The sequence below is a fragment of the Plecotus auritus genome (genome assembly GCF_963455305.1).
Source record: "Plecotus auritus genome assembly, chromosome: 1".
Taxonomy (NCBI): Eukaryota; Metazoa; Chordata; class Mammalia; order Chiroptera; family Vespertilionidae; genus Plecotus; species Plecotus auritus.
In genome coordinates this window covers 198486403-198500698 of record NC_137770.1, presented here as the reverse complement: position 1 = coordinate 198500698, position 14296 = coordinate 198486403, and the positions used below count along the sequence as shown (strand labels likewise).

At 39.5% G+C, this 14296-nt stretch overlaps 1 protein-coding gene across 2 annotated transcripts in view; it reads right to left on the bottom strand.

Annotated features, from left to right (window-relative positions):
* The window catches only part of SDAD1 (SDA1 domain containing 1), a 29898-nt gene extending 26412 nt beyond the window's left edge, over positions 1-3486 (bottom strand). Inside the window, exons 1-2 of one of the 2 annotated variants that reach the window (XM_080643697.1) lie at positions 3251-3486; positions 507-611 (exon numbers count right to left, since the gene is read on the bottom strand). In XM_080643697.1, coding sequence (XP_080499823.1) covers positions 507-611; positions 3251-3340 — 195 coding nt within the window. In that variant the 5' untranslated portion in view covers positions 3341-3486. The remainder of the gene's footprint in view (positions 1-506; positions 612-3250) is intronic. The other variant, XM_080643698.1, reaches the window with a different exon arrangement.
* Between the last annotated feature and the right edge of the window lie 10810 nt (positions 3487-14296).

Sequence of the window (14296 nt, the reverse complement as noted above, 5' to 3'; positions counted from 1 at the left end):
TCCTTTCATATTTCCTCTTAGTCTTATTTGTGTGACATGATTTAGAATCTGATTTTATAATGAATTTGAAGAAAACAAATAGTTTTGCTCTGGATGGGTCTGTGAAAAGCTCTAGCAAAATCTTCCAACTCACCACACAGAGAAAATAAATTTGCAAAGAGGGAAAATTGCCTGGCCCTGGTAGCTCAATGGTTGAGCCTCGACCTATGAACCAGAAGATCACCATTCGATTTCCGGTCAGGACACATGCCCAGGTTGCGGGATTGATCCCCATTGATATTTTTCTCTCTCTCCCTCAGCCCTTCCTCTCTGAAATCAATAAAAATATATATTTAATAAAGTAAAAATTAAAAAAATAATAAAAACATTTTTTTTTAAAAAGAGGAAAATTCTTTTAAATGAAGCTTTCATTCCTGAATGGAATGAGGTTGGATATTACTGGAAAAATATCCTGCAAACTATGTGTAATAACTGGTCTTTGTTTTACACAGAAATTATCTTCTTACCTGTGCCATAAACATCACCAGCTCTGCCAGTTCTTTGCTGGGTTTATTTGGTTGTAATCTGAAAATCTCCACATTGGATTTGTAGTGATTATACTGCTGTAGAAACTGTAGAAAAATAAAATTTAAGTTAGTCACCTTTTATTATATGACTTGCTCAGTACAGAATGAAAAATCATTTAAGTCTTTGATAGTGACATGGAGAAAATGTGGCAAAAGTATGTAGAAACTCTTTCCTTACCTGCATTTTCAAAATAAGTGTTGAAAACTTTATGTACATCACAGGTAATCTAAATTTATCATTAGAAATTTAGGTGGTGTGGTGTAAAGAGTGAAGCCAAGAGTCAAAAACTCAGGTTCTGGCCCTATTCTGACATTTACTATCCAAATGACCCCTATTACATTGTCTGCGCATACAGAGCACTTATATCAGCAGAAAAACACCATCTCAGGAAATGTAAATTATGTATTTCTTATGTACATGAAGCACTCCAGTCAAAATCCCCTCCTTTTAAATACTGATTAAGATTTTATCCTGGAGTTATAGATAGGATGTATTAACAGCCAAAAGCAATAGACACACAGAAATAATGATAATAGCTTCCATTTGTTCATCACTTGCTATATGCCAAGCTCACTGTGTCCATTATCTCATTTAATTATGTTTAATCCTAACAACAACCTAACAATATTGAAACACCAGACATCAATTAGTTCCACGTATCTACTCTTCATCCATAGACCACAGTTTTGAGTGTGTGTGTGAACGAAGAGAGTGAGAGAGCAAGAGACAGACACTATGAGAATGAATATTTCTTAATATTGCAAGCCCTACATGATTAGTGAACTCCAAATCCATATATCCAATTAATTGTCTGCTATATCTGTTTGGATGTCTACCAGACATTTCAAATTTAACATGGTTAAAAAACATAACTCTTGATTCCCCAACAAAACTGGTAGGCCTTCAGCTTTCTCCAAGAATAGGACTTAAGATAGAGACCTGCATGCAGACTCTACATGCTTCAGATAAGACCCTATCTCTCTTGACTCCCTATGGCCATTGACAAAAGTGAGAAGAGTACCCCAGAACTCAGTGTGCTTCAGGCCAGATCCTTATCCCACTTCTTCCCCAATCCCACCCCAGCCCAGACACCACTATCAAGGCATATTCATATACAATTTTACTTTCTTCATAATCCTTACTACTATATGTCTGCCACCTAGAACATAAGTCCAAGAGAAGAAGGCTCTCATATCTGTCTTATTTATCATTGTATCCCCAGTGCCTAGAATTATACTGACACACAGTAGGTATAATACCAGTATGTGTGGATTTGCATATGCCTTCACCAAGTGAATGAAAGAGCAATTCTCTAAAGAATTACGTCTTTCTTACATATTAAAAAGGCTCAGTGATTAATGCTCCCAAGCAACACAATTGGTCAACAGCAGGGTCAGGATTAGTTAGCTCTGAAAGCAATGTTCTTAAATAGAGCACTGTACAGCTACAACTATTACTTTGTCAATGGCTGTGTATACAGCTTTACACATCTTAGCATCTCACCTATTACTTAATTTCTTGTATTTGTTTCTTACTCTTTATTTTCCTTGGGAAGGCTTTCTATATTGGTGACCTAAACCACTGAAACTGCTATTTGGCAAAAAGCATTCAATTAAATATTTCTAAGTGAAAAGTTGGGGGAGGAGAAAAATAAGAAGGGCAAAAGATCAGTAATTGTGTTAGCCATTGAACAAATCACAATCTAGTGAGGAAGAAGCACAAACAATGGCAGCAGATGCCTAGCAGATATCTCATTAATGACCGGCAGATAAAGGGTACCTGAAGAACACATCCTATTCCAAATTAATATATTATCAAAATCACCACTTTCGCCCTGACTGGTTTGGCTCAGTGGATGGAGTGTCCGCCTGCGGACTCAAGGGTCCCGGGTTCGATTCTGGTCAAGGGCATGTACCTTGGTTGCGGGCACATCCCCAGTAGGGAGTGTGCAGGAGGCAGCTGATCTATGTTTCTCTCTCATCGATGTTTCTAACTCTCTCTCCCTCTCCCTTCCTCTCTGTAAAAAAATAAATAAAATATATTTTAAAAAATCACCACTTTCAATTTGTCGCTTCTCGGCTCAAACACCCTTAATGTTCACAATTTGTATGAAATCAGTATACAAAGTCCCTCGCAATCTGAACCTAACCTTAATTTTTAACCTCATCTTTTTTCCGAAGCAAATTCTGATATCCAGATCATGGCAGCTTCCGATTCGACTGAATCCTGATTTAACAAAATATACTAAGCTCCGGTGTCTATCCCTTATACTTGAGAATGTCACCTCCTTCCCAACCGCAGAGCGCGGGCTCTCTCGGGGCCAACAGACGTCGGTTGACAGCATCCTGAGAAACGACACATCAAGTGTTACCAATTAATTCAAGTTAGAAGTTTCTGTAAAGGCAGAGAAACCTACAAGGAAGTTGGAGGTTGGAAGCGCGCCATCTGTCTCTCTAAAGCAAAATGAGGTATTTAAAGGTCCGGGGCAGCGAGGTCTACAGAGCAGGTAGAAAAATCCGAAGGGACAGATTTCCAGGAGGTGGACAACGAGCCTTAAGGCATGTCCCTTTCAGTAGCACACGCGGCCAGCCAGGGACCCCAACTCCACTGCACGCCTCCCAACCCCACTCGCGTTTCAACCAGGCACGCCTCGGCCTCTAGTGTCGCCGCGGCGCACTCCCACCTCCTCCACGTAGGCCGGCGGGTCCCGCTTGATCAGGTTCTGTAACTGCGGCAGGTTGCTGGGCAGTTTGTTGTTGTTTCTGCTGGACATTTTGGTTGCTGATGAGCTCGGCGGCGGGCAGTCTTAAAGAAGAAGAAAAAAACCAAAAACCTACACGGATGGCAATTACCAGCCGTCCCAGATCCTGCCGGGAATCGAGCATCAGGGTAGGACCGGAAGCAGCACGTGGGACGCACAGCCAGGAGCTAGACTACGGGAACCTCCGAGGGTCAAATTACTTTCACTGCCTTAACGCTCTGCGGTCGCTTTTACGACACTTTTATGCTTCGGCCAACCGCTGCTACTATCAATCGTTTCTGAGACGTTATGAAACGCAGAGGGTTTTTTTTTTCTTCACACACGTTAGTTTATTTCATCATCCCGATACACTTTTGTGAAACAGATGAGGATTACTAGTTTGTTTGGTGTTTTAATCCCACAGCCTAAAGTTAGAAACTAAAAATATCCATGGGGAGTAGATAGCACTATCTTATTTTTTTAGAGGGGGGATAAAAGAGCAACGAGAGGCGTAAATTAGGGCGGGGAGGGAAGAGGGTCGGGCTCTGGTATAATTTTAATACGATTTTGTTTTGTTTGACGTTGTTTCATCTCAATGTGACCCAGTTAAGGAAAAGGGGTGTGGATTGGATAAAAAGTTGTATATTGATTACTTTAAAATGAAAATTAATTTGTACTGAAATGTCAACCACTGTTAGAACATTTGTAAGTACTCTTCAGCCAGAGTTTTAAATTCAGATCCCAGTAATCCCAAGAGAATACATTTATATAATCTCACAGTGCAAAAATAAGTCTAGTGAATAAATGTATGAAATAGGGTCTTGTTAATACAACAATACATTTGATCACTCACCCTATGCCAGGCACTGTTTCAAGCATTTCAAGTGTACTAACTCATTTTTTTAAAAATATATTTTATTGATTTTTTACAGAGAGGAAGGGAGAGGAATAGAGAGTTAGAAACATCGATGGGAGAGAAACATCAATCAGCTGCCTCCTGCACACCCCCTACTGGGGATGTGCCCGCAACCAAGGTACATGCCCTTGACTGGAATCGAACCCGGGACCCCTCAGTCTGCAGGCCGATGCTCTATCCACTGAGCCAAACCAGTTAGGGCATCAAGTGTACTAACTCATTTAATCCTCAGAACAGCCCTCTAAAGAAGGTACTATAATTATCTTCACTTTATAGATGAGGAAACAGTCTCAGACAAGTTGACTGCCCAAAGTCAGCTGGTGAGGAAGCTGGGATTTCAATCCAGGCAGTCATGACTGTAACTAGATAAGAAAGAAAAAAGTAGCCTGACGGCTGTCAGCTGGTAACAAATTTGGCATTAATAGATGGACAGCGGTGTTCTCTTGCTTAAAATAAGCAATTTCACAGAACACCAACTTCAGTCAAGGTCATCTGTGACTGAGCCAAAACCAAGAAACTCTAATCACATCTGAGCATACACAAAATCAAGAACGCTGTGAAAACCAGGATTAGTTTTTCAGTTGCATTTGGAGAATGGCTTCTATTTATTAATCATTGAATCGAGTATTGTGTAGTTAAGAACTGTATGCAATCCATATTTTATTTGAAAAACCATTCATAGATTTAATTTAAAATTCCTGTCAAAATTATAAGCTTATGTACTATATTCATCTTGAGTCACCAAAATGTGACTTGTGAATAAAATACTCAGGCTATGTCACAAACTTTTATTCACAATCCATATGTCAGGCACTAGGGTAGGTGCTAGGGATACAAAAATAAATAAGGCATGGGCATTTGCCCTCAAGAAAGTCACAGATTAATAAGGGAGATGAATAGATAAATACACTTAAAGTGAATAAAAGTGTTCTTATAATATCTCAGTGGAAGCAATAGAAAGGACAACCAGCCTAGAGGAATCAGAATGTTTCACAGTTTTTGGTAGTATTTGACTGAAATCCCGGAAGATGAGTTGTTCTGCAGGAGGGAAAGGAAGGCGTTCTAAACAAAGAAAATAGCCTGTATAAAGGTACAAAGGCTTTAAAAAGTCTAGTGGATTTAAGGGACGGCCTGAAGTTTGGTGCGACTAAAAGTTGGAAAGGGAGTGTGCAGCAGAAAAGATGAGGAAAATGAGTTGGGTGAGGTTATGCAGTCCGGGTGATGAAAGGCTTTAGATGCTAATCTAAGGAGGGCTAATCTAAGGAGCCAAAACACCATGAAAGCGGGATTTTTATTTTTTTTATAGATGAAAAAAATCAAGGCTGAGAGTGGCTAACTGAATACAGTCAGCCTCCCATACCCATGGGTTCCTTATCCTTGGATTCAACCAACCAAAGATGAAAAATACTTGAAAAAAAGTGTTGCAGTGTTGTTGACATGTACTATGTAGCTAATTATATATGATGGTTGTATCTGTAGTGACATGTACAGACTTTTTTTCTTGTCATCATTCCCTAAGCAATGCTGTATAAAAATTTACAGCATTTACAGGTATTGGTTATTATGAATACTAAAGAAATGATTTAAAGTATACAGGAGGATGTGTGTAGGTTATATGCAAATACTATGCCATTTTACATAAGGGATTTTAACACCTGTGAATTTTGGTATCTGCAGGAGGTCCTGTAACCAATCCCCTACAGATACTGAGGGGCAACTGTATGTATTTAGAGTGACTAACTGAATATGCATTTTTAAAATTCTAAATAATGGTTATGTTATGTGTAATTTGATGTACATGTTTAATGTATATTAGCCACATCAATGCCATATTCATTTCTATATTTAGTCTTCAGTGGGCAAAGGAAATTTCCATCTTTTTCTGATCCACAAATTACTTTTAACCTGAAGTAAATTATTCTAGAAAAGAAAATATCCTTTACACCTTTGCACAGGAGACCCTATTATAATTGTAAATTCTGAATTCAAATGCATTAAAAATTTATTGAAGGAGCCTAGACTAGAGGAATTAATTGTTTATTGTCTGCCTTTCTGCATTCAATTATGAGTTTAATAAGGATTTTGTTTTGTTCACTTCCCTATCCTTTGCATTTGGAGCAACTCGTGGCAAATAGTAGGTAATCAGTTAATATTTGTTGAACGAACAATCTCTAGTCTCATCCAATTCTTCAATTGTGTGACTTATTAAAGTAAGAAATTAAAATGTCTTAGATATCCACAATGGAAATTTACCTCAAAATCAGTACCTAACTAACATGTGAATTCTAGTTATGGTCTCTCTCACTAGAAACCAATGATATTGACTATGTTTGGAAAAGCCAGGAATGTGTCAGTACTTTTCTAATAAAAATATGTTGTTTTTAAACACACACACACACCAAAAAAAAAACAAACAACAAAACAACAAAACCAAAAACTGTTAATGTAGCCACTGGAGGGAGCTCACGCTTTTCTTTTTAACAAGAAAATTACACCAATTTTACAATATGACCTCATACAAACTCATCAGGAAACTGGTACCAGAAGAAATTTTATTTCTTTTCAAGGCTAGTTACAGTAGGGAAAGAGAACATATAATGTATATAAATTCCCCATTTCTTTCTTTGCTTTGCAATCATTCTTGCTTGCTTTTCTATTTCTAGAAAATATGGAAGTTGTGGTGAAATGTCCTCAAGGATTCTATTTATTTTAGAAAACAAATAAAAGTGGTGGGAATACCTCTCCCTCTCCCCTGGAATGTGCTCCTGGTTATACTATCCTCAGGGACTTAGTTACAAAAGGAACAGCCTCTCCTCTGTTGTCTGCCCCCAACCTGTGAGATCACAGGGGTCACTGGGTGATTAGAGAATCTCACCTTCCAGCAGAGGAATGGAGCAGTGTGGGGACCACCTGGATACTATTTAGCATTGCATTTGATAGATAATAAAGGAAGAATGAAACCCATTTGGAGTCTTCTGATTTCCATCTAATTGTTAACAAAATAATTTAAGCCTAGAGAAGTGACCTTTTTCCATCCTGGCAGTCCTAAACTAGTTCCACATGGCAGTTATTTTAAAATATAAACACACTTAAAGGAGTAGAGGGAGCATCATTATAAAAGGTGGGTATCAGGTATCTATTAACCAAAACCTATGGTGTACTGGCTGGACCATGAAAGGGGATAATGTTTGGGGAGAAAACTTAGAGAAACATTAGAGATCATAATCTCTCATTCCTCAGTTTGCAGATGAAGAAATTGCTACTCAGAGAGGTCATAAGACTTGTCAAGGCTACTCAGCCAATGAGTGGTAGGACCAGAAACATACTCCAGTCTCTTGATTTCCAGGCTCCTGTTTGTATGTCCATCTAAAAGGTTTCTTCCAGTGTTAAAAGTCTCTGTTTGAGGCTGTATGAAATAATAATAAAGATAATAGCAAAAACAAAACAAAAACAAAAAAAACCACGATAATAGCAGCTAACTCCTACTGCTCAAAATAAAAAGTCTATCACACGTAATCTGTGTCATTTGGGTTCTCTGAGAAGTAGGCACTGAGAGAGAATCAAATGCATAAGAAGTTTATTGGAGGTAACCTTTATGAAAATAAAAGTGGAAAAAAGCAGAATTGGGCAAAGATTGCCCCAGACTGTGATGGAGGTCTGAGAAAGTCTTAGTGAACCCAAGGGGGAGCACCTGACTAAAGATTGCCTGCCCCTCAGAGGAGTCCTGAATTGGGCAGGTATGGTCAGTCCCTAGTATTCCTTCTATACTCAGACATTGGCTAGAGACTGCTTGGATTTGGCCTTGGCTTGAAACCTGAGGCGAGTCTCCTCCTCAGTGCAGCAGCTAGAGAGTGTCCGCTAACTGCCCTCCTTGTGGCTGAAAGTAAGTTCTTTGTTGAAGGGTGATCCAAGCAGCACAGCTCCATGGCTGCCACATAACCCAGCTGGCCCCAAAGTTTTCTAGCATTCTAGAGTTACTTGCAATATCAAAAAAACAACAACAAAACACTGAGTGCTACACAGCAGTGTTTTAAAGCTGGCATCCCACCACAGGAAATTTCTCACTGGTCTCCTTTGCCTTTACTCCATTTTTACAGTCTTCCTTCACTGCCTTCTCTTTTTGCTGTTCCAGGATCCCCAACATACTCCCTAGCTGCCAGAGGTAATTCCTGTTTCCTTATTATTCAGAGAAATTTAGCAGCTCACTTTTGCTTTAAGTTCCAGTCCATAAAAACTCCTAGCCAGTCTGGCTCTAATCAAAGGCTCCAAACAAGAGACACCTGCCCTGGCCCTGGTTGGTTAGCTCAGTTGGTTAGCATCATCCAGATGGGCCAAGGTTGTGGGTTCCGTAGCTGGTCAGCCAAGGTTGTGGTTTCAATCCCTGGTCAGGGCACATACAAGAATCAACTAATGAGTACATAAATCAGTGCAACAACAAATCGAGTCCCTTTCCCACACACTGTCTCTCTATAAGAGAGAGAGAGAGAGAGAGAGAGAGAGAGAGAGAGAGAGAGATATTACTGGTATTGCTCATTTTAAGTAACAACGCAGTTTTTTCTCTGTATTATGTGGTTGACTTTGACATTGTGGAAATAAAGGAATTACTACAGGAATTAGATTTTCCACAGATGATGGAGGATCTCAAGAAGGGAAAGTCTGGGAGGATAGTCAGGTGTTAGAGAAAGATTCACTGATGAAGCCATCAGAAGCACTGGTACAGTTGGACAGGAAACTGAGCTCATGAGAAAAATCCAAGAAGCCAAGCCTGTGCAGCTGCCAAACTGGGGGCCTGTGGGAAGCTGTAGCTTCTATGTAACTACGGCCTCTGTGACTACACTTCCAAGATCTGGTTGGGACCATTGTTGGTTGAGAGGACAACAGTCATGAAGACAAGGTGAACTCAGAGGAGAGTAAGGGCAAGCTGGGATCCATGGATACCAAGGTGTCTGTCATTCTATCTAATCAAGAGTAATGGCTATTTTTTCACTTTTATAAATCTCACACAAGTGTCTCTTTGGCTAACTCTACACTAGAACTACACGGGGAAGGGGATTCTGGGAAACAGAGTTCCCAGCTTAACCAAGTTGATATAGCACAACAGGGAACAGTGTAGGCAAAGGCCCTGAGAAGGAAATAAACTCAGGCTTGAGAGACAGAAAGGTGAGGCTGGGCTCAATAGATGAGGAGAATAGAGGGAGCCTGGTAAGAGAAGCAGGCAGAGCTTAACTCACATATGGCTTGATAGGCTGAGGTATGATTGATTTAATTCAAAATTGATGGATTTTAAGCAAGGTGGTAGTATTCTGTGAGTTATTCTTTGAGAGGCTCATTCTGGCCCTAGTTGGTTTGGCTCAGTGGATAGAGCATCAGCCTGTGGACTGAAGGGTCCCAGGTTCAATTCTGGTCAAGGGCACATGCCCGGGTTGTGGGCTTAATCCCCAGTGTGGGGTGTACGGTGTTCTATCTCTCTCTTCCTCTCCCTTCCTCTCTAAAATAAATAAAGATTGAGAGAGAGAGAGAAAGAGAGAGAGAGAGAGAGAGAGAGAGAGAGAGAGAGAGAGATGCTCATTCTGGTTGGTATGAAGGTAAGAAAGGAAGATTAAACTTGAAGAAAAGAGGTAGCAGGGAAACTATTATGGTAGCCTAGGAAAGAGACAATGATAGCCTGGACTTCAAGTATAAAACTATAGATATGAAAAACTGGTCAGTCAGCTTTTAATCTCTTCTCCAACTTATATTTTTAGTCCTGGAAGCATCCCTGTGTGTGAGATGTGGAACACCCTTTGTTTCAAGGAAGGTGCGGCAGAAGTAAATAGTCAGAGAAGGGTGGAACTGACACTAAGTACTTCCTCAGCACCAAGATCTATGCTGGGCCTGTTCCTCACAACAGTCCTGAATGAGGACACTGGTGCATGGGAAGGTTAAATAGTATAGGTGAACCAAGGTCACACAGCCAATAAGTGGTAGGCTTTTTATTTTATTTTTAATAAGTGGTAGACTTTTTATTTTATTTTTAATAAGTGGTAGGCTTTTTATTTTATTTTTAATAAGTGGTGGGCTTTTGATCTTACACCAGATATCTCAGAATCTAGAATCCTATCTTTCAGGTTAAGGCCCTTGTGGGTAGTCATGTCTGCAGCTGCCCAAATGTCACACCTGCCTGGCCTCTCAATGTACCTCAAATGTACACTGATATTTTTTGTCCACGTTCAACCTTCTTAGAGTCCACACTACATAATATCTCCAGCCCAAATTTTCTGCACTTGTAAGTAACTTACCTTATGCTTATTTAGATATCCACCATAGCTACTTATGACTTTATAATATTTAAACACATGTACTTTCAGAATATGTAAAAGGGGACTTCTTTTGTTTCCTCAGTGTCTATCTCATTGGGATAGGATTATCCTTCAGAATTGGGAAATAAATTTCATTTCACATAACTCTTATAAGTCAATGTTGTTATAAGGCATTGTTGTCACATTTTCCATACAAGTTTTTTTTTCTGTCCCCAAAGAGCCCTTTAAAGGGCTTCCATTCTTTATCTCCATTATACTTTATCTGAGATGAAAGCAAATAAATAAAGACATGTGAGAATTACTATTAAGCATGCAATAGTTGAAGTGTATATTCAAGACATTAAAAAATCAGGACTTGTTTTCTGATTAATGGTCCATTTATTGATGCCATCTTTTAACAAAGAAATTATTTCAGAGTATAAGGTATATATGCCAGTACTGCTTTGAACTTAATTATTTGCTTAGAGAGTATACATGTATATGTAAATGATTAATATCATCCACTTATATGTTATAAAATGTGGTTTCTGGTTATTAGTTATACACTACACTTTACCTGTGAGTTGTGTAGTAAATGGTTCACAAACTCTCCAATTAGGGAACATTTAGATTTTTCAAGGATGTACATGGAAGGAGCTAGAGTTTCATGATTAGATCAGACATTGCTTGGGTGGGATCACCACTGGACAGCACCGAAAATCATCTGTCGGGTAGGAGTAACAAAATTTGGGAAAGAAGGCATTTGTTTATATTCTGGCAAAAGACATCCTGTCCTACACAGTTCACCAAATCTCCTCTTTAAGAGAGTTCCCAAGCCCTGCAGAGGCTACATGAGCACCAGCCTTGTCTCCACTATCAGAATTTGCTGCTCCCTCCAGCTCTTGGTATCTTAATATCACCTTTCTTCAGGAGACCTGGTGAAATAATCAGTAATCACAATATTTTACCAATTCTGAGAAAAGTTTAATGACAAGGACATTCATATTTACCTAAAATGAGTTTTCAAAAGGATGTTGGCGGCTTTCTTGTCATATCATAGAAAACCGAGGCTTGTCAGGAATTGTACCGAAGAACTTTTTGTGTGGGGTGGCGAAGGGTTGGACACTGGTTGATTTCTAAAGCTCCTTGTAAGATTCCCATTGTAAGATTCTGTGATTCTAGGTACCCTGTATATTTTATGAAAACAGTTCAGAATGTCCATAAATGTTTAAACATTTCTGTCATATCTGCTCAAGAGGCCAAGTTAACATCCTGTCATAATAAGACAAGAATGTTGCATCACCCCAGGTGCTTTCAGGGATAATGGCCTGAAGATAATGAGGTTACCAGGAGTTACTCAATATTGAGTCTGGCTATAATTAGCCAGCTCCTGCTCTGAGGGGATGGCCTGGTTGCCCTCCTACCTGTAACAACTGCAATAAGAAAGTATTCAAAATGTAGTCCCACAGTATATGAGGCACGGTGGCAGATTCAGGGAAATAAACTTGGCCCCTGCCCTTAAGGAGCTGGAGAGATAGAATAAACACACACAAAAATTAGAAAATAATTAAGTGCTCAGTTGTGTGGAGCACAAATGAAATAGGGTTTTAAGATAATCTGAGTGTCCAGAAGGTTTTATTTAAGAGGCAGGATTGAATTGAATCCTGGGCAAAGTGAAGATGAGTGGGGTGTTGGGGAAATAATGAGAAGGGAGTAGACCCAGGTCAGCAAGATCATGGCCTGCACAGTAGAGGAGGCAGGCACTGTGGTAGGACAGTGAGGAACTGGCTTGACTGAGGCAAAGGGGAACAACAGAAACAAAGTGGTCAGCCTGGGCAGGTAAGATGGAGTCACATGGCCTCAAAAGTGAGACAGAGGGTTCTGAAAGCTAAGTGCTAGCGTTCTCCAGTGGTGGTTCCCAGAAACAACCAGCATTTACCTCTCAGATACATTGCATGTGAGGCCTGTAGGCGGATCGAAATACAGATGCTGCTGGCCATGGCAGCTTAGTGAGGTCCAGCTCAATTCCAAACTGCTTGGCTTACCAGCAAGCTGACAAGCTGGCACTTGCTGACATGTGCCTCAGAATACGCTCTGAAAACTGCAGGCTGTGGTCTTGGAAGCCTAAGGCTGCTCTCCCAGGCAGCTGTTGTGTGTGAGATGTGATTGCGTGGACATTTGTCCACATGTGGGTGTTACTAAGATCCTGCTCTTAAGCATGATGAAATTCAGCTGGCTGTAGGCGGAAGACTAAAGACGAACTATAGCCTCTAACAATTCTCAACATTTGGATTTTAAAAGCCACTTTTTAGCTTCAATTACAATTTCATAATGATGCTTTATAATTTCTAGTCAGATCAACAAGCTTATGGATTAAGGTGCTGGAATTATTTCAGTATAATTAAAAAGAACCTTTTTATTTGTCAGTAAAGTGGTTGATTATATAGTCTTCTTTTGATGAGGACGTTGAGATCGTTTAACTTTTTGAATTCCCTGCTTTTTTGATGTTTTTTTCCTTTTATTTTGCTTTTTCTTTTGTCTGATCTGCAAAGAGAAGGGGGGGAAAGGACATTGTTTCTTCATCTTACCATATTCCCTTTCTTATATTATAATTGAACTCTCTAGAGACTGTGGTGCTTCTTCATCCTCAAAACAGGTTTAAAGTGCTTTACTCTCAAAGGGGCTCCTTTCAGTTCTTTCTACTTCACCCACTTTGAGGAGGAGGCAACAGCCTTCTAATTGGTCTTCTCTTGTCCATTCTCCTGGCTCATTACTACCCTCACTCCAACCTTGCTTATGACTTAACTGTCGCAAGTACAACTTTCTGAGGTTGGTACTATTATCAACTACTTTTTACCTATGGGGAAACTGAGGCTCAGAGAGTGTAACTTGCCCAAAGTTGCATAGCTAGTATATAGCAGAACCACTAGTCTATCAGACTCCAAAAGCCACACTCCCAACTACATATTCTGTGTCCCTCTTCAGACATAACGCCTTAGCATGTCATACAAGATTCTTCCCACTCTGTCCTGGTCTACTCTTTTACCTCAATCCCTTAACTCCCTCCATACACACTCCATCCACATTACTAGAGGCTCCCTGAACACAGCAAGCTCTCTCATGATTCTACCTTTCATGATGTCCTTGCCCTCCTGGTGAACTACTTATCCTTCAAGACCTAAATCAAATGTTACCTGATATGAAAAGTCTTCCTTAACAGTTTCTCCCTGCCCCTCCCTTCAGCAAAATTACTTACTCCTTGTTCTACAATCTTCAAGATTCTTGTACATATTTTTATTTAATATTTGAAATTGTACTTTAATTTATTGTCAGAATATTGCTATAGCAGGACGGTACTATATTTTATTACTTTTCTATTCTCAGTGTCTACTATTCAGTTAAATACATATTCATTGTGTTAAATAAGAAAGATAAGCTCCCTATGCTCATGGAACCCCCATTCTAGTGGTGTGATAGACAAGTGCTACTCTATGCAGGAATATAACTATATATCAAAGTGAGGACATCATTCTAGTAACAAAACAGGAATACAATAATATGAATTTTAAAAAATGTACCTTTAAAGGAACTACATAGATTCTTTGTCTTCCAAAGTTAATTTCTAAGAGAAAAAAAAATTTGTTCCTTCTTTTCACCAACCTGTTTCTCCCACACTTTCATCAATTTTTTCACATTTGTTGAATCTGGGTTTAGGCATGTTTGAGTCCCATTCTTCATTATAGCACTGCCAAGGTAATAGCAACAAGATTTTAACTTTTTAAAAAAAGATTTAAC